The following is a 19633-nucleotide window of genomic DNA, read 5'->3' on the forward strand; positions in this document are numbered from 1 at the left end:
GTGGATGCTAATGTTCTGTGCAGCTGTTTGGTTCGGTGAGTCCTTTTTGGTGAAAGGGCTCAGAAATGCAGCTAAAGACTACACCAGCCTTACACTCCCACGAGAGAGCTGTTACCCTCCTGACCTTTTCATGGGAGAGGAAGGCATCCCCCACACACCAGCACCCCCCACACCAGCATCACCCAGAACACCGGCATCCCCGCACACACCAGCATCCCCCCACACACCAGCATCCCCCCACACACCGGCATCCCCCCACACACCGGCATCCCCCCCACACCAGCATCCCCCCACACACCAGCATCCCCCAACACACCGGCATCCCCTCACACACCAGCATCCCCCCATACACTGCCATCCTCATGGACGGTGACTGCCTTCCCCGCCAGGGTGCGTCATACTGAACTAACAGGGCCCCGTCCCTCTGGTCTGTGATTGCTCTGGAATGGGCTGGGAAGCCCAGAGAAGAAACACACAGAGGGCATCTGAGACCCGCAGCAGGGGCCCCAGTTGGGCTGAGCCAGTCCTGGGGACCTTGAGGAGAGAGGCAGGAAGCGCCCAGTCCTTCACACTGTCATGGAAGCCTGCCCCATTCCTGGACTCCACGTGGGCACGAAGGGCCAGATGGGCTCAGCAGCACAAGGTGAAGCCTGGTGCCCAGTGTGGACACCATGTGTGTGAGCCAGCCGTGCTGTGGACAGGGCACAGCAGAGAGGCGGGGGCTGTGGGCGCCAGGAGGGGGAGTGACAGCTGGTGTGAGCGTCCCTGGAGAGGGGGGTGCTGGGCAGTGAGAGGTCAGGGAGGTGTCGGGGCTTGGGATGGCCACTGCCATCCTGGCCACCGACCAGGTCAGAGCAGCACTGCTGCTGATTTCCAGGCACAGGGAATGAGGCCCCTTGGCAAAGCAACAGGACATGTCTTTGAAACAGCTGACCTTTAACACAGAGCCAAGCCGTGCCTGTCTCAAAATGTTTAAGTCCTCACCCCAAACCATTATGCGGCTCACTGCACCTGCGAAAGCCAACATCAACACCTGCGTGCACGCTGGCCCCCTGGCTTGGCGGTTCTTTGAGGAAGTGAAGCCAGTGGCTGGCTCGAAGCCCCTGGCACTGCCAGACGGGGAACCCGGCAAACCCAGAAGCTTCCAAGGCTCCGCTCAATAGCCACACCTTCTGCAGGCCAGAGGAAGCAATAGCTCCTTCTCTTTCTCACTGTTCTCAGGGATTCATTGTCTTTGTTTTTTGTTTTGGTTTTTGGGAAGAGGGCCATGCCCGAACTAGATGGTGATGAAGCTGTTATTCCTCAAGGAGGCTCTTGGATTTGAACCCATCATGGGGCCATTCTTCAGAAAACGGCTGTTTTTGCTCTGGAAACATTTCTCTCTTTCTCTCTCTCTCTCTCTCTCTCTTTCTTATTTCTCTCTCTCTCTCTCTTTTTTTTTTTTTTTTTTGAGATGGAGTCACACTCTGTCGCTCAGGCTGGAGTACAGTGGTGCGATCTCAGCTCACTGCAACCTTCACCTCCCAGGTTCAAGCCTGTTCTCCTGCCTCAGCCTCCCGAGTAGCTGGGATTACAGGCATGCGCCACCACGCCCGGCTAATTTTGTATTTTTAGTAGAGATGGGGTTTCACCATTTGGCCGGGCTGGTCTCGAACTCCTGAGCTCAGGTGATCCACCTGCCTCGGCCTCCCAAAGTGCTACAGGCATGAGCCACCACCCCAGCCTGCTCTGGGCACATTTCTAAGTTCCTTCTTCCTCCTTTGCCTCCGCTGGGGGCAGCACTGCTTCTGGGTCACCTCTGATCACTTCCTTTGAACAGCTTTGTTGACCCATCATAATGTTTATCCATTGTACAATTCAACCTCTCTCAAGACATCTGCAGCTCTGCGCAGCCACCAGCACTGTCTGGCTTTAGAACATTCCCATGACCCCAGAAAGGTCCCTCATGCCCATGAGCAGTTGATTTCCAATCGCCCGCCCCGAGCCTGGACGCACGAACCCACTTGCCGTATCTAGAGACTGCTCTATTCTGAACACTTCATGTAAGTGGGATCATACATACATGGACTTTTGTGTCGGTTTTTTTTTTCTTTTTTTTTTCCTGCGTATACTGTTCTTTTTCGAGATAGAGTCTCACTCTGTTGCCCAGGCTGTAGTGGAATGGCGTGATCTCGGCTCGCGGCAACCTCCACCTCCCGGGTTCAAGCCATTCTCCTGTCCCAGCCTCCGGAGTAGCTGGGACCATAGGCGTGCGCCACCACACCTGGCTGGGGTGGCCATGCTGCTGCTGACCCTCACACGTCCCCTCAGCCCACCAGGGTTCACCTGAAGCTGGGGGAGCTGGTCTCCATCAGGCCGCAGCATTCCCTGACACCTGTGTGTATCCTTCCTGTGGACCCTCCCGGCCACCACTGGGGCTTCCTTCCCTACGCACTGCACCAGCCAGCAGAGCAAAGGTGTAGTAACCCAGGGAATTCCTCCAGCCATGGGGACAGAGCCCAGCCGGCGGGACATGGACTCCTGTGAGACTGAGTGGGGTCCTCATTGCAGGGTTTACTCGAGGCCACTCACTGGCTTCCCTCCTCCAGATTCACCTTCCCGGATCCTCACGAAGGCTTCTGCGATCATCTGCAGCCGACTGTCACCACATCCCTGTCTGCTTTCAGAAATCCAAACTCCGCCAAGGTTCCACACTGGCTGTGACTAGAGCAGGTGTCTCTACCTTCTGGACACGAATGTCCTCATCTGTAAGATTGTCCTTGTGCTAAATCATGGAAATCTCTTAAGAAAATCATGGCTTTAAACATCTTAAATAGAACAAAAGCTGCCCTGAGCGTTTGCCTCTGCTCCTCTTCGAATTCTGTTCCTCATTTCTGTATTGTTTAATTGCTGTGTACACACAGTCATGGGTTCAGGGAAGTCCAGAGGGGCAGCTTCATGTGTGTTGAACGAATGAGCTCCAACCAGCTCCTTTCCAGACACCTGAGTGGCCCTTCGGCCCTTCAACCCTCCCCAAAGGACCCTGCTCTGCTCTACCCAGGATGGGAACCTCCCACGTGGAACCAGGAGTGTTCTCTACAAGTGGGAAAACTGCTTTACACACACAAGTGAGGCCCGGGCCAGAGAGCTTCCCACAGAGGGGACAAGAAAACCATAAGTGAGAACACCACAGCCGGGCGGCGCAGTCCCCAGGGCCAGGCGTGAGCAGAGCGCTTTCCACGGCCCGTCCCACCCAGGCTTGACAGCAGCCTCACCAGGTCCTGTTAGCTCCTAGTTCCCACACAAACCAGCTGAGGCTCGGGGGTGAGGTGGCATTGCCAAGAGCCACAGCCGGTGGGTGTGGGAGCGGGCTGTGCTCGCCTGTGGAACGGCAGGTCCAGCATCCCTGGGGTGGGGGCAAAACTTCCACGGTGCGCAGGAAGGCGGGAACGAGGAGGGGGCACTGCCCTGCCTGCCCGAGGAGACACTCTGGCTTCTCCATGGAGCCTGCGTGAGGGCTCCCACCCTGCAGGCCCGTCCAGGAACAGGGCTGACTCACTTTCACTCTGGGGTGGGCCAAAGGGAGGACCGACGGCCCAAACGTATAAACACGAACCAAATCCAATCGCTCGTTGCCATAACGTGAACTGGAGAAGTCCAGAAGAATGTTCCTGGCTATTCCTATACCAATGTGAAAAGTCACTCTGCACCTGGCCAAGCTGGGGTGGGATGGTGGTGGGGTGAGGGTGGGAGGAGGCCTAGGGTCCTGGAATTGGGACTGGGGGCGACTGGAGAGGCAGAGCCCTGGGAGGGTGCTGGGAGCCACCTGGGGGCATTTGGGTAGAAGGCCTTCCCAGCCGCCCAGGGGCCCTGGCTATGGAGACCTCCCCTGCACCCTTGCACCCCCAGCCAGCGCTGGCCCTTGTTGGTGGTGAGGCACTCTTGTCCCTCATTTGGGAGAGAGTGGGGGTCACCCCCTCAGCCCACTCCTGGCCGGTCTCCTGCGTGGAGTTCTGCAGAGACAGAGACCCAGGAACATGAGAGCTGGGCCCAGCCCTCGTCACTTCCACCCACCTGACCTTCCACTCCCCGGATCAGCCACAGACCCGTGTCTGCGCAGACCTCCAGCCAGGATGATGTGAGATCCATTTCGAGGGTTAGGGCCCATGTCAGCCGAGGGCATCACCCAGAGTCCCTGTCCCACCCAGCTGGCCTGGATCCTCATGGGCCCCCAGGCTCCTGCCTCAACACCCTGCTCCTGCCCAGGGCAGGCCCTCCCCTACAGACCCCTCCAACACACCCGGGGAGCAGTGTGAGGGATCAGAGTGGAAGCCTGGCCTGTGCTGACGGCGGGCTGCCCTGAGCTCCTCCAGGCAAATGGGGGTCCTCCAGATGTCAGTGGGAGTGGCCCAGCCTCGGCAGGGCTGGAAGGGCTCCCTGGCTCTCCCCACCCACGCTGCCCTGAGCAGCCTCCACCAGGCCCGTCCTCTCGTGGCTGCATCTGGTCTTCCTCAGCGTCTGGGATACCAGCTGGTCCAGGCACAGCCCTGCCAGTCCTGAGAAGGCCACTTCTAATGGGCCTGCAGGCACTGTGGCCATGGGAATAAAGGGCTGGGGGCCCTTCTCCCCACACCCGGGACAGCTCCCCTGCCCACCCCCTCAGCCTCAGGCAATCCCACCATCTCCTTTGGCCTCTTCTGCGGGCTCCTGGGGTTCATCTCCAGGGTGGAAAACCTGGAAGGCCTCTCCTGTCAGTCGAGGATGGGGTGAGACCCATGCCCTCAGCCCTCAACCTTGTTTCACCCAGAGCCCCTCTGAATCCTGGAAGCTGGCTCTCTCCATTGTGGAGGCGACCTTCAGGCCTGCCCTGCCTGTCCCAGCATGGCCCCCACAGCCTCTGCGTTGCTCCCTGCCTGTCCCTCCCTGCTCCTTATGGTCACTGGTGCCCGCTTATCCAATGGGTCATCCCCTCGGCCAGGGCCCCTCCTGCCCTGGAACTCAGCAATCACCCACCCAGAGCTCCTCGGCAGGTCCTCACCAGCCTGTGCCTGGTACAGGGGCCAGCAGGAGCCAGACAGGCCATAGGCGCAAGGTAAGCAGGACTGGTGGGGACCCAGGGAGGCTGCCCGGGCCAGCTCACCCCCACCACTCTTCCCAGGCTCTTAGGGTTAGCCACAGCACTCCCTGGGCCGCTGCCCTCCATCCGGCCTCAAAATGAAAGACCAGTAAAGAGACTGCCCCCACCCCTCCTGTGTTTGTGCCCACTGTCTCCTGAGGTCTAATCCCTGGGGCGACCTGCAACCCCCTCCCTAATGGCTCTGCAGGGGAGGGCCTTGCCTTGCCAGCTCCTAGGGGCTGACCTAGATCTCCGCTACAAAGGCCTCCCCTGGGGAGGCCCATTCCCATCTCCAGGAGCACCTCCTGGAAGCCCCCCACCGTCACTGGCCATATTTCATACTGCCGCCTCATCTCCAGGGCCCTGGCTCCCCGCAGCTGACTCACCAGCTCTGTGGGGTAGGAGGCCCAGCTCAGGGGATCTTGCCTGCACACCGGGAGGGATTCTGGGGGGCCCTGGAGGGGCTTCACCTGCCTTTTTACACCTGCATCTCCAGACTCTGGGTTTACAAATGACAGCCATGCTGGCCAGAGAACCTGAAGCTCAGCTCCCTGTCCCACCACACCACAAACGCGTGACGCCCCTGGGGACCCCCACCATGAACCCCTCGCCAGCCTAACCCTGAAGGGGCAGGGAAGGACACTGGACCCCAGCCTCCACCGCCCTGAGCTGCTCCTGCAGGGCAGGCCTCGCCCTTCCCGGGCGCCAGACCTGACTCTGCCCAGAGATGGCTCCTCGGGGTGGTCAGGTGCACGCTCGGCTTACGTCCAGGCAGCAGGGGCCGGGGCTGAGAGAGGCGGCCGCAGCTTATCCCAGAAACACAGCTGTGTCCCTACTGGGGGTGGGGGGTGTTAAGCGTCCCTGTCAGCAAGTGCCTGTCTTTCCTGAAGCTGGGTCCACACCAAGCCTGCTCTGATGAATGAGGCTGGCCGGGCTGTGGGCTTGTCAGGAGCTCCACCGCGGACGACGGCGCCCTCCGGTGGCAGCTGGCACCTCCGCTGACCTCACTAACGCCCCTCACGCACAGTGTCCGTCCCATCTCGCATCACTGGGGCCCCAGTGTGCGCCTGAGAAGCCACACCACACGGACGAGAGCGCGCCACTCCAGGCGGAACCCCAAGCTCCAAGACGCATTTTGCCCAAATCTGAGTTTTATTTTTGCCGGAATCAGGTCATCTGCTTGGCCTGGCTGTCCCACCAACCCAGCTGGGAGCTTGCCTGCAGCGTCTCATTCCGAAACAGCCCCTGGAACCAGGCAGACAAGAAAGCAGCCCACCTGAAAGCACTGAGACTGAGAAGAAAAACCACACCTTCCTGACGAAGGTCACGGTCAGGGTGAGGGAGGGCTGCTCGGGTTGCAGGGACCGCAGCAGCCCTGGAGGCGGCAGGCTCCAGTCCTAACTGCAGCCAGGGGCCGCCTGGCATGTCGTTCACCCTCTGCTCTGTTCCCCATAAAGCAGATGCAGACGGCAACGTCGGTCTGCTCAGCCCCTGGTTCTGCGGTGGGACGGTGGAGGTCTGCACCGTGACATCTACTAAGTCACACGTAGGACAAAGGATGCCGCTGACCCAGGGCTGGGGAAGGGGCTCAGCTCGGACAGGCTGGGCCGCGGTTTGCTTAGAGAGGAGGAGGGTGGACATCACAGGGAGCGGTTTGCGTCGGCCCCGGGAGGGTGGGCTGGGCCCTGGGCTCCGGACTCCTTCTGGCCCTGCAGGCGGTACAGGGCCTCGACCTGCCGCCGCTTCTCCTTGGCCCGGGTGATGGCAGTCCGGAAGAGCCTGCAGTAGAGGTGGACGGCCGGCGGCGAGTCGTCGTTGCCAGGGACGGGGTAGGTGACCAGGCAGGGGTTGCAGTTGGTGTCCACGATGCCCACGGTGGGGATGTTCATCTTGGCTGCGTCTCTCACAGCTATGTGGGGCTCAAAGACGTTGTTGAGCGTGTGCAGGAAGATGATGAGGTCGGGCAGGCGGACCCCGGGGCCGAAGAGCAGGGGCGCATTGGTCAGCAGGCCGCCCGTGAAGTAGCGAGTGTGGGCGTACTCACCGCAGTCGCGGGCCAGGTTCTCAATCAGGTAGGAGAACTGCCGGTTGCGGCTTATGAACAGGATGATGCCCTTGCGGTAGGCCATGTGGGCGGTGAAGTTCAGGGCCAGCTGGAGGTGCGTGGCCGTCTGTTCCAAGTCGATGATGTCCTGGTCCAGGCGGCACCCAAAGATGTACGGCTCCATAAACCTGCCGGAGAGCCGGTCAAGGAAAGAGGGATGAGAGGTCACAGGCCACCTCCACTGGCCCCTTGCTGGAGCACAGACGCCCACCAGGGACTCCCAGGCTCCTCTGTAGGGCACTAGGGGCTGGGAGGCACAATGTGCACCGCTCCCCATGTGGACAGACAGCAGTGAAGACCTCGTCCAAGCCACCCCTCTGCATGCCTCAGCTCTGGGCCAAAAGGGTGGGAGTAGTCCGGCCTGGTAGGAACGCTGATCCAGGGCACTGACCCCTGCGGAGCTGGGCTGAGGAACAGCGGGGCTGGGAGACAACCCCTGCCTCTCAGCGCAGGGCAGGCGAGTCATCTACATTTGCGGTTCCCGGGTCCTCTCCTCCAGTCTACTCCGACCGGGTTCTGTCCCTTTCTGTCAAGCTACCCTGCCCATCAAGGCACTGGCAACCTCCATCTTCCCAAAGTCACGCCCTCAAATTCACTTCTCAGCAGCATCAACAGAGAACCACATCCCCCCCAGGCCTGGCCATCCCTCTTCACTCACTCCAAGCACTGCACCACCCAGGGATCCACCTCCAATCTCCTTTCCCAGTGCTCTGGAAACACCCCCCAGCCCCCAATGCCGATGGCTCCCTGAGCCCAGGCCAATCCTCCTGGTACCCGTGTGACCTCGCCACTGGGGCAGCAAAGGGTTCACCGCTCATAGGTAGCAAGCCTGTGAGGACCACAGCTGTCCCCTGGTTTTCACCATCTCAGTAACCAGCACCAGGCTGTGACCAAAGGGCAGATGTCTGATTCCTCTGGCCCCAGCCCCCTCCGGCCACAGCCTCCTCTGGCCCCAGCTCAAGGCCCACGGGCTCTGCCCAGCAGCATCATGTTTGCCTTGCTGCGGCAGCAATTCTGCTACTGGAATTTGAGCCCCATCACCCTCATCCTGGACGCGCCCCCCACTTCCTCCTTGGCCTCCCACCTGCCCCTCCCATTCACTCTCCCCACAGCAGTCAAAATGACCATGTGAGAACACAGGACCAGTCATTCCTGCTCCCCACCGCCCAGAAAGCCCTGCCCGATCCAGTGGGGGCCGATCTCACAAGTTCTGCCCCCAGCAGGCCTGCCCCACTAAGGGCTGTGACCCCCATGCGCAGGCACACAAGCGCCCCAGCCAAGCGCCAGAGTAAACTGCTGCTTCTCTGTGAGGCTCCGAGTTCCCATGTGGAGGAGGAAGGAGCTGTAATCACCTAAAACTGGCACAGGCCCGTTCGAAAGTGGCTCCAGACCCAAGGCGGGCCCCAGGTCCCAGCCGTCCTGGGAACCAGCACGGGTTCAGGCAGGGGCGTGACCTACCTGTGCCGACAGCCAGCTTTGTGTCCCAGGTGTACTCGGGCATCGAAGAGGCTTCTCACGGAAAACAGTTCCTTGACATTGAAGAAGTCAGAGTGCTTGAGGGGCTCGTTCAGAATCTTGTCCTGCAAATCTATGGCAGGGAGGAAGAGGCGGGCTTTGTCTCCCAGCGGTTGCAGCAGAGACAAGCAGGGTGCAGTTCCCGCCCGCCCCTGCTTCCACGTGCCTCCTGTGACACCGCGGTGGGGAGCCGGGAGTCCAGCAGCCCCAGGAGAGACCTGGAAACACAGGGACCTTTCCCGGAAACGGAGGGCTGGAGCGGGGTTCTGGTCCCGACCCTGCTCCTGGGTGAACCCGGTCAACCCCGTAACCTTGGTCTTACTTGAAAATACAGAAGAAAAAGAGGGGCCCAGAGGGTTTCTCAGGTCTTTCTGGCACCTCCCAGCCTTGGGGTCTCAGGTGCCCAGCCAGAAAGTCCCATCAAGAGTCCAGCAAGGCGGGCAGACTCCGAGTCGGGGACCCCCGGGTCCCTTGGGTCCGCCTGGGCGAGCCTGGGGCTCCCAGCCTCGGCGGGCCAGCGACACCCCCGCAGGGTTCGCCGCCGACCAGGGGGCCTGTCCTCGCTCCCACCCGACTCGGCGGGGCGCCCAGTGTTACCGCTGCCGTCCTCGGGCTCGCCGATCGCGGGGGCCGCCGCGCTTCCAAGCGTCCTGCAGCTCGGCCAAGCAGGCCCTGGGGTCGCCTTCCCGAGGAGGCCCAGCCAGCGCGACGGGGCCCGGGCGCCTGCGGGAGGCAGACAGAGGTCCTGGCGCCGCGCCCCGGCTGCACCGTGCCCGCCCCTACCCACGGGTCCCCTCGCCCGCCCCGGGTCCCGGCCGCCCCCTCAGGTTCCCGCGCGCCCTCCGCATCCTCCTCCCGAGAGTCCGGCAGGCGCGCGCTCACCCGCGTAGAGGATTCGAGGCAGCGCTGCTGGGGAAGGCGCCATGGCGTAGACGCGGGCGGGGCGGGGCGGGGCGGGGCGTCTCTCCGGGCCCGGCCGAGCGGCCTTCCCTCCCGCCACTGTCCGCGCGGGGCCGCAGCGCCATCTGCAGGCCCGGAGGAGCCATGGCGCTGTCCCCAGGCGGCAGGGACCTCCCTGCGGGGGCGGGGCAGACGAGGGGGCGGGGACGGGGAGGGGGCGGAGCAGATGAGGGGCGGGGACGGAGGCGGAGCGGAGCAGACGAGGGGGCGGGGGCGGAGCAGATGAGGGGCAGGGACGGAGGCGGAGCGGAGCAGGCGAGGGGGCGGGGACGGGGCGGGAGCGGAGCAGATGAGGGGCGGGGACGGAGGCGGAGCGGAGCAGACGAGGGGGCGAGGACGGGGCGGGGGCGGAGCAGATGAGGGGGCGGGGACGGAGGCGGAGCGGAGCAGGTGAGGGGGCGGGGACGGAGATGGAGCGGAGCAGACGAGGGGGCTGGGATGGGGCGGAGCGGAGCAGACGAGGGGGCGGGGACAGGGCGGGAGCGTAGCAGGTGAGGGGCGGGGACGGGGGCGGATTGGAGCAGACGAGGGGGCGGGGACGGAGGCGGAGCGGAGCAGACGAGGGGGCGGGGACGGAGGCGGGGCGGAGCAGGCAAGGGGGCGGGGCGAAGCAGACGTGGGGGCGGGGATGGGGGCGGCGAAGGAGGCGGGGGCGGGGCAGGCGACGGAGCAGGACCCGGGGTCCCTGGCTCCAGAGTCTCTGGCGGGGAGTGGGGCACGTTGCTCGTCCTGCAGCTTGCCCCGCTCTACTAATGTGCCGGGCTGTCCCGGGAGGCCTCTGACCCTTAGGGGCACCCGCTGGGCGATGGGGACCTTCGCCTCCCGCCACGTGAGCTGTGAACCATGTCCCGCGCAACCTCTGACTCTTCAAAGTTGTTTTTAATATTTAAACGATATTTGGCGTAGGAGGATCGCATAGAGTCAGCAAGATCTCGGGTCTCAATTTAGACTCGGGGTGCTGGGGACATGGCATCCGTGGAGGACACTCGACAGCGAGCGTCCAATCGTTGCCTGCCGAGTGAATCCGCAGCGCTTAAACCCCGTCACCTGGCTGGCGGGGGGCCGGGCCCTGGAGTTCTTTTCCCCCGGGAGCCCACGCCCCGATGCTGGGGTGCCCCGGTGCCCCCGCGGGCGCCTGGAGGCCTAGGGCTACCCCACAAGACGGTTCCAGCAGGGAATCCCTGGCCGTCCCGACCTTCCTGGTCCCTGGGGACTCGCTCGCGGAGGAGCCCGGTCCACGCGCGGCGCCTTTAAGGCTTCGCCACTCGCGCCTCCATCACGTGACCTGGCCGTCGCTAGGCAACAGGACGCCGCCGAGTCCAGCTTCCCGCGGGAGGCGCAATGGCAGAGGAAAGCCCCAGATCGTGCGAGGAGCCTGTGGAGCCCAAGGCCACGGCCCCTCCGGAGAGGACCAGCGACTACTACCGCGTGAGCGCGGACCTGCCGGGCCGGTTCAACAACCCGGGGTGGTTCCGGGGCTACAGGTGAGGAAGCCGGAGCCTGGTCCTGGTGTCCACTGCTCCATATCCAGGTTTGAGAGACCCCGCCAGACCCCCAAGGTCCTAGCTACAGAAGTCAAGAGGAGCGAGTTGTCATCGGGGCCCACCAGTGAGCTGCGGAAGTGCTCCCTAGAGCCTCATATGAGGACGTGGGCATGGGGTCAGGCGGGGCGGGGCCGTGGGGTGATAAGAAAGCCCAGCTTTGGTCTCAGCTCCGGGTTTTGTGTCGGGTGAGTCTCCTCTCCTCTACCCTGAAACTCCGCTGCAGGGGTGAGCACAGCAGCACCTCCATTGTCTTGCTGTGGACTCAGCAGCTGTGAGCTGCCACAGGGCTGTGCAGATTAAGAAGTCCTAAGGAACTCTGAATTCCGACAGGCAGGTGAAGGCGTGCGGCCGTGTCCCTGCATTTGGTCCCTCAACAGTCCTCTAGGGCAGGGTCTGTTGTATCCTTGTTCTCCCAGAGAGATGACAGGGATGTAGGAAGAACAGTCTGGACAAGATCTAGGGGTATAAAGTGGAGCCACGGTGCGCTCCTGCGGCCTCTCAGTAGCCTGTCCCTGACAGGTAGGGGCAGTGGTACTGGTAGAAGCATGGCCTCAGCAAGGGTGGGGGTTCAGAGGCAGAGGGACCCTCTGGGTGGCTGGATCTGGAGGCCATGCCTCCACTCCTGACAAAGTGACTAAGTTACCCAGAAATGGCAACGTGTGCCAAGGCCCTGCCAGGGCTGGGGGGTCAGCACCTGCCAGCTGCCTGCTCTTCAGGGCTTTGGCCTGCCTTGAAAGAGCAGGGACAGTGGTGAGCAGAGATGGCCAGGGAGGCCGGGCCAACCAGGACCGTCAGCCAGGCACTCCCGGAGGCTGCCTTTGAGGCTGCCATCGCCAGCCCAGGCACATGGCTCTTTTCCTGGGGGCATTTCTAGTGGAGTGTCTCCAACAATACAAGGCTGTGGCTTGGATAGAATTAGATTGAATGAATGAAAATAGAGTGTTTCTCATCCACCAGCACCCAGAAGCCTGTCTCAGTGTACAGGACCAGTAACCAGGCTTACGGGAGCAGAGCCCCCACCGTGCACGAGATGCCCGTAAGTGGGAAGCAAGACCGGGCGTGGGGGGGCCAGGGGGTGGGCAGCCTCAAAGAAGAGGCTAAAAACCTGGGGTTCTCAATAGGTCAACAGTGAGACCTATTGTTGGGTGTACCGGGGAGGACCCCAAAGTTCCGGCACGACAAATGGGGAGGAGAGAGGTTCCTCAAATCGTTTGGGAGAGGGTAGTGTGGAACTCAGTGAGTGAATGCATTTGGGAGTGGAGTTTTTAAAAGAGGAGGAAAGTGCATATGGACGTGCTGACATCACTCTGTCCCCTTACACTCACCACACGCACAGCAGTCACACACACATGCTGACATCACTGTCCCCGGACACCCACCACACACACAGCAGTCACACACACATGCTGACATCACTGTCCCCAGACACTTCCCACACGCATAGCAGTCACACACATATGCTGACATCACTGTCCCCAGATACCCACCACACGCACAACAGTCACACACACATGCTGACATCACTGTCCCCGGACACCCACCAGACGCATAGCAGTCACACACACATGCTGACATCACTGTCCCAGACACCCACCACACACACAGCAGTCACACATACACGCTGACATCACTCTGTCTCCTTACACCCACCACATGCATAGCAGTCACACACACATGCTGACATCACTGTCCCCGGACACCCACCAGACGCATAGCAGTCACACACACATGCTGACATCACTGTCCCAGACACCCACCACACACACAGCAGTCACACATACACGCTGACATCACTCTGTCCCCGGACACCCACCACACGCACAGCAGTCACGCACACATGCTGACATCACTGTCCCCGGACACCCCCCACACGCACAGCAGTCACACACACATGCTGACATCACTGTCCCCAGACAGCCACCACATGCACAGCAGTCACACACACACGCTGACATCACTGTCCCAGACACCACACGCACAGCAGTCACACACACATGCTGACATCACTGTCCCCGGACACCCACCACACGCACAGCAGTCACACACACATGCTGACATCACTGTCCCCAGACACCTCCCACACGCATAGCAGTCACACACACATGCTGACATCACTGTCCCCAGATACCCACCACACGCACAACAGTCACACACACATGCTGACATCACTGTCCCCGGACACCCCCCACACGCACAGCAGTCACACACACATGCTGACATCACTGTCCCCAGACACCCCCCACACGCACAGCAGTCACACATACACACAACCACCTCCTGCAGCTTACAGCGGTCAGTTCTGAGGCGAATCAATGCAGGGTTTTTTTCTTTCTGGGATTTTACTTATGAGATGTTAACTTGTGACGTTAAGAGGCAGTACAGGCCGACGGCATAGGCTGTGGGAGGCAAGGCGTATTGGTGGGCACCGGAGCTTCTGGGCCTTTGGGGAAGCCGAACGCCTTTTGAACTTGACCTCAGGCCCTCCTAGAACCTCCCCGCAACAAGCCTCCCGCAGGTACAGGTGAATGGACAAAGGGACCTGGGATACTGGGACAGCCATTTTGGGGTGAGAATGTTGTGGGGCATTTTTTCTTTGTCAAAACATTCATCGTTGAAAGGTCTGGTGAATTCTTATTTAGTTGTGTTGCGTGAGCTCTTGTGAGAAGGAGATTACTATCTAACACTGCTGAAGCATTTGAGAATCACTCTCCCAGAGTCAAACGACCCTGAGTTTTCCCTGGAGATCAGGTATTTCTATGAAAAAGACCAGACACAGCTGGGCAGGGTGCCTCACACCTGTAATCCCAGCACTTTGGGAGGCTGAGGTGAGAGGATCACTTGAGGCTAGGAGTTCAAGACCAGCCTGGGCAATGTAGTGAGATCCCATCCCTACAAAAATAAAATAAAATAATCAGCTGGGTGTGGTGGCATGCACCTGTAGTCCCAGCTATTCAGGAGGCTGAGGTGGGAGGATTGCTTGAGCCCAGGAGGTTGAGGCTGCAGTGAGCCGTGATTGTGCCATTGCATTCCACTCTGGGTGACAGAGCCAGACCCTGTCACCGAAAACAAACAAGCAAGACCAGCACACTCACTCATATGGTTCCAGATGTTTTAGGTTTTATAAAAGGCCATTGAAAACGTGTCCCTATTATAAATGGTAGGAGCCTTCATGTCACTGACATGGCCAGGCGATGGCACAGGAGGCATGAGGGACTCTGACAGGTTTCAAGGGAGGTCTTCCTGCTTCTTATCCACCTGCTGCATCTGGAGTCTGTGTTCCAGTTTCGTGACCAAGGGTGGATGCCAGAGAAGCTGTTTACCTCCCATGTGGGAACAGAATACAAATGCTTGCATTAAAAAGTGCACTGAAGAGCCGGGCACAGCGGCTTATGCCTGTGATCCCAGGATCACCTGAGGTCAGGAGTTCAAGACCAGCCTGGCCAACATGAGGAAACCCCATGTCTACTAAAAATACAAAAATTAGCTGGGCATAGTGGTGGGCGCCTGTAATCCCAGCCACTTGGGAGGCTGAGGCAGGAGAATCGCTTGAACTCAGAGGCGGAGGTTACAGTGAGCCGAGATAGCACCGTTGCATGCCAGCCTGGGTGACAAGAGCAAATTGGTACCACACGCCTTGGTACTACACCCCTGCAGTACCAAGGAGAGGAATTCCCTTCAGTGCACCTTTTTTTTTTTTTTTTTTTTTTAATGGAATTCCAGGTCGTTTGTCCCAGGGCACAATGTGGACTTAGTGACTAGGAAAGTGTCCACACTGGCTCCACTGTAGCAAGTGCGCTGCCAGTGCAACATTGTAATAACCTAATAACCGGGAACTGTCTGTGCCGAGGGAGGTTGGTTGGGAACTCTCTGTACTTTCTGCTCTATTTTTCTGTAGATCTAAAACTTCTCAAAACCAAAAAGTTTTCTCTTTTCACTTGCTTCTTGCTGAGGAGATGAGACATCAGGTGACGTGTGATAGAATCACCCAGGTCACCCATAGAGGGTAAAATTTTGGCAGAGGTCCAGGCCACTGGCATCACGAATGCCAAGGTCAACTAATGATGCTGTCTTGGTAGAATAACTCCTACCAGGGGTGCCCGCCCATGTGGGTGGCCTCGCCATACCCCTTCTCAACCTCCACAGGGCAACCTGCCCCAGATCACTGTGCTGGCGGGGTATGGGTGGTGGTGTCTTCGTTAAAGCTTTACAGATGGTTCTGATTCACAGGTTGAGACCCACTGACCTGGATATCACTTCTCTTCCGTCGAAGAGAAAACTGGAGTTCAGAGAGGGCTGGCGGCTTTCCCAGAGTAGTGCAGTGAGGAAAAGCAGACCTGGGGGCAACTCCAGGCCTGACCCTACGGCGATGCTCACAGCCACATCTGGAGGTAGAGGTGTCACATAGGTGGCCCCAAAGCTTATCCTTCTGTCCTTAGAATAGTGCAAGGGACAGTGTTAGCAGCAAGTGCCACACATCAGGTCTGGATTCGGATGCCCGTAAATGGGAAGCAAGACTGGGTGTGTTGGGGGGGCATGGGGTGGGCACCCTCAAAGAAGAGGGTAAAAACTGCCCCCTCTGGCTTCTCTGCATTTTCTTATGAATTTTTATTTTTCTTCCAAAAATATTCAACGGATTGCTCAAGAGTATCATGCATTATTAATTCATGTTCCTTTATCTCTTCTAGAAAGTGTTTTATCCAAATTCAGATAAATTTTCCCAACAACTTGCAGCGGGTGGAATGTTCCGGAACAACACATTCAATGTTTACATGGAGAAGAGCATCGTGACTGGCCCCGATAACTACATCACTCCCTGTGACCGGCTCAACTTCCACCCCAGTTACAACAGCAGCAGGCCGTCCATCTGCGATTGAGGGGCTGGAAACCCCATTCAGGGTCCTCTGACCCCAGGGGCCTCCAGAAAAATCATTGTCCCCCATGCACCCAGTTGTGACAGCACAGACCGCACCGCCTTCCCTGAAAATATTCGTTTTTCCACGGAGTAGAAAAATATACAAACGGGGCTGTGAAGTCTTGCTGTTTCAGGTCTAATAAGTACACGGGAAAGATGCTCATGGTTGACTTCGCATTAAAACCGTTGTCACATCCTGAGCTCCCGTCTCGTCTGACATTTGTCACGGCGGAGTGGGGCTGTGGGCATCCCGGGGTGGAATCCTGGCCTGAGCATCAGAAATGCTGGCGGCTAACTCCGCCCGGGGCCTTTATTTGGGAGCCATTGCTACGCACAAGACCAGTTACGGAGCGCACCTCCTATCCTGGGGCACCCAGCACCCTGGCTGAGATCCGCACCGGCACCTTGGGGCTCCCACGAGGACACGCAATGCCCCACTGAAATGTGGGCAAGGGCCAGGCGCTGGGCAGGACGAGGAGCAGACACCTCGGCAGCCAAGTCGAGGCTGAACAGGCAGCGGGGGGTTACCGTCTGAGATGACTCGGGGAACACGGGGTTGCGGGGGAAAGTCCTCCAGCCACAGGCAAGGGGCAGGGCAGGGGACGAGAGAAGGCTGGGGAATGCCCTTCATTGTTGAAGGGGCCGATGCAGACATGGGTGTCCTCTATGTTTAAATGCCAATAAAAAGTAAAAAAAAAGAAGCAGGCAGGGAATTACTTGTATTTTGCTAAGGTGGGGTAATAGCTACATTAAGTGGATTTTTATCTCTGTGTTGTCATAAATCCACATTTACTATACAAGGTCTCCAATCAAAACATTTTGTCTATGACATGGATTTTTCTTTTCCTCTGTGAGAGCAAGATTTGTTCTTACAGGAAAGTTAGAAAGTATTGAAACTAGAAAGAAGGAACCCCTCTTCCATGGCATCAATGATACCTTGTTTATGGAGATTCCTATCTGCAGGGATTCTACTCACGAGTTAGGGAAGAAGTGAAATATCGTGAATGCTTATTTCTTCATATAAATGACATGTTAATACATATAAGTAAACATTTTGGCAACAGTATTAATATCCAATTTGGGATAAAAATGCTTTCCAGAAAAAATCAATATATTTAATTAAAAAAATATACAGAATTGGCCCTAAAGCCAGGATTTATACAGTATCTTTCTTCTGAGCTAGAAAACCCGCAGAGACTCCAGGCATCAAACCGAAAATGTTTTTGCAGTCATTGGTTAATAAAACCAGAATACCAGTTACCTATCTGTGTTTAGCTTCTATTAAGATAAAAAAAGTATGCCTTATCAATCAGGTTTCTCAACATGCTGAAAAGAATACATTCCTGGCCAGGCACGGTGGCTCACACCTGTAATCCCAGCACTTTGGGAGGCTGAGGTGGGCAGATCCCCCGAGGTCAGGAGCCTGGTCAACATGGTGAAAAGCTGTCTCTACTAAAAATATAAAAATTAGCCAAGTGTGGTGGTGCCTGCCTATAGTTCCGGCTACTCGGGAGGCTGAGGCAGGAGAATTGCTTGAACTTGGGAGGCAGAGGTTGCAGTGAGCCAAGATCATGCCATTGCACTCCAGCCTGGGTGACAGAGCAAGATTCTGTCTCAGAAAAAAAATAAGAATGCATTCCTTCCACCGCAGATGGTTTTGAAAAGCAGTTTAGCAACCCCAGGGTAAGATAAAGCCATCAAATGACTGGGTTTCTTTCCCGCCAACCCAGAACTGCTGAACACCTGCCGTGCTGTAGCCAGACCGCTTCATCCGGGCAGAGTCACACCTGATGAAACCACTGAACTCGGTGACACCCCCGATTCTAGGCAGAGGTGCCACCGGGGCCCAGACAGGGAGTATCAACCAGCAGCAACAGGTGCCTCCCTCCTGTGGGCTTCAGGGGTGCCATTCTGGCACCTCAAGTGGGCGCCGAGTGCTTTGATTGGTCATGTCTAATAAAATGTTGTTTCTGTACTGCTGCTAATGAGCTGATGCAAAGTTAGGCTCCATTCATGTATTCTAAATAGAGTAAACGCCCGGAAAGCTGGAAAACCCCAATACCTCCGAATTGTGAACATGCCTATTTCCCGTGCCCCAGTCTGGGCATGTGCCTGCCACTTTGTTTCTTGGTGTCTCAAGGGGTTCTAAGGGCTTTGGCACCATCACCCTGCCCAGTCCTCACCCCTGGGGCAGGTCTCACCACTGCCTCCCTCTCAGATGGGAAACAGAACCTCAAGGAAGTGCTGTGAGCAGGCCTTGCTCAAGCCCACCTTGGAGACACCCTGGAGGCATGAGGCCATCGGCACCAGAGCCGCAGATTCAGTCCTAACCTACCAGGTGTTTGCGAGTCATACAGGAACTCCAGGGATCACAGATCTGGAGACCGTCATCTTTGGAACAGACTCCCAAACTGAAATTTTCACATGCAGAGAAAGACAAGTCCACTGATCCAACTAAATGCTAAACGGGTGTGTTTTCTGTTTGGGATTCAAGCGTCCAGAACAGGGGGTTGCAAAATGAAAAGGACACCCACCCTTCTCCTGACGTTTGGTGTTCTTTCGAAATCTCAGAATTACAGGAAACATGGGCTAACACATCAGTTTGCAGAGATATTTGGATGAAAAAGGACACAGCCGTTTCTGAAACCCTCTCTTTGCACTCCGTGGAGCCGTCTTCACTTTGTTTAGCCTTTTTATTTCACTCAGAAATTAAAAGGGGAGGCTGGGCACGGTGGCTCACACCCATAATCCCAGTACTTTTGAGGGCTGAGGCAGGCGGATCATCTGAGGCCAAATGTTTAAAGACCATCCTGGCCAACGTGGCAAAACCCATGTCTGCTAAAAATACAAAAATTAGCTGGGAATGGTGGTGTGCACCAGTAATCCCAGCTACTTGGGAGGCTGAGGCAGGAGAATTGCTTGAACTTGGGGAGTGGAGGCTGCAGTGAGCCAAGACTGCACCAGTGCACTCCAGCCTGGGCAACAGAGTGAGACCCTGTCTCCAAAAAAAATAAAAAAGAAAGAAAGAAAGAAAGAAAAGAAAAGTAAGTTTCACGTCACTTTACTAATCACTGAATGTTGCTGCTGGGTTGGTCTGAAAGCAGCCACTTCTTGAACATACATTTTCATTTATATTTCTGTATTTTTCATCAGTAACCCTTTATCTTTCAATGACAGTCAATATTAGAATGGTTTCTACTACATAGTAAAATATCTTGACAATGGGAAAAAAAAAATCTTCTACATTTAGTACATAAAATACCAGAAGGCTCAAAAATTTTGCAAATTAAGTGATATGTTCCCCACCCTCCCCAACAGCCATGCCTTGGAATAACCCTGGTTGTGACTTGTGGGTATGGACTGGGGGTTCGGTGCTGTTCCCAACCCCCCTTTAAACAGATCTTTTCATTAATTTTGAGGGAGGGGGGATCCAGGGGGCAATGCCTTTTACATGTTATGTGAGCAGATAAGGTGCTAATAATTAAATGTACTGCCTGATTTTC

At 57.6% G+C, this 19633-nt stretch overlaps 2 protein-coding genes across 3 annotated transcripts; one reads left to right on the forward strand and one right to left on the reverse strand.

The window, feature by feature from the left end:
• Nucleotides 1-6228: 6228 nt before the first annotated feature.
• MRPS2 (mitochondrial ribosomal protein S2) lies at nt 6229-9662 on the reverse strand. The gene is made up of 4 exons (XM_039461499.2): nt 9597-9662; nt 9312-9437; nt 8658-8787; nt 6229-7327 (listed from the first exon to the last, which is right to left on the reverse strand). Exons 1-4 carry the CDS (start codon nt 9637-9639, stop codon nt 6736-6738), a joined length of 891 nt encoding a protein of 296 aa, XP_039317433.1. The 5' UTR covers nt 9640-9662; the 3' UTR covers nt 6229-6735.
• Nucleotides 9663-10358: 696 nt separating this feature from the next.
• On the forward strand, nt 10359-16692 carry PIERCE1 (piercer of microtubule wall 1). 2 transcript variants are annotated; one of them, XM_010352198.3, is made up of 3 exons: nt 10359-11158; nt 12176-12254; nt 15950-16095. In XM_010352198.3, the coding sequence occupies exons 1-3, from the start codon at nt 11016-11018 to the stop codon at nt 16004-16006; spliced, it is 279 nt and encodes a 92-aa protein (XP_010350500.1). In that variant the 5' UTR covers nt 10359-11015; the 3' UTR covers nt 16007-16095. The 2 variants fall into 2 exon arrangements, with proteins under 2 accessions (XP_010350500.1, XP_010350499.1); XM_010352197.3 differs by having other exon boundaries at nt 10362-11158; nt 15904-16692.
• Nucleotides 16693-19633: the final 2941 nt, after the last annotated feature.

This window comes from Saimiri boliviensis, chromosome 2 (genome assembly GCF_048565385.1).
Source record: "Saimiri boliviensis isolate mSaiBol1 chromosome 2, mSaiBol1.pri, whole genome shotgun sequence".
In the NCBI taxonomy this organism is placed as follows: Eukaryota; Metazoa; Chordata; class Mammalia; order Primates; family Cebidae; genus Saimiri; species Saimiri boliviensis.

Bases quoted from the DNA above. Each gene is read 5' to 3' on its own strand.
- PIERCE1 (XM_010352197.3), top strand. From the start codon at position 11,016: ATGGCAGAGGAAAGCCCCAGATCGTGCGAGGAGCCTGTGGAGCCCAAG. The intron at 11,159-12,175 runs GTGAGGAAGCCG...CTCATCCACCAG, and splicing joins GGGTGGTTCCGGGGCTACAG to CACCCAGAAGCCTGTCTCAG. The intron at 12,255-15,903 runs GTAAGTGGGAAG...TATCTCTTCTAG, and splicing joins CCACCGTGCACGAGATGCCC to AAAGTGTTTTATCCAAATTC.
- MRPS2 (XM_039461499.2), bottom strand. From the start codon at position 9,639: ATGGCGCCTTCCCCAGCAGCGCTGCCTCGAATCCTCTACGCGG. The intron at 9,438-9,596 runs GTGAGCGCGCGC...TGCCTCCCGCAG, and splicing joins GCCTCGAATCCTCTACGCGG to GCGCCCGGGCCCCGTCGCGC. The intron at 7,328-8,657 runs GTAGGTCACGCC...GCTCTCCGGCAG, and splicing joins AAAGCTGGCTGTCGGCACAG to GTTTATGGAGCCGTACATCT.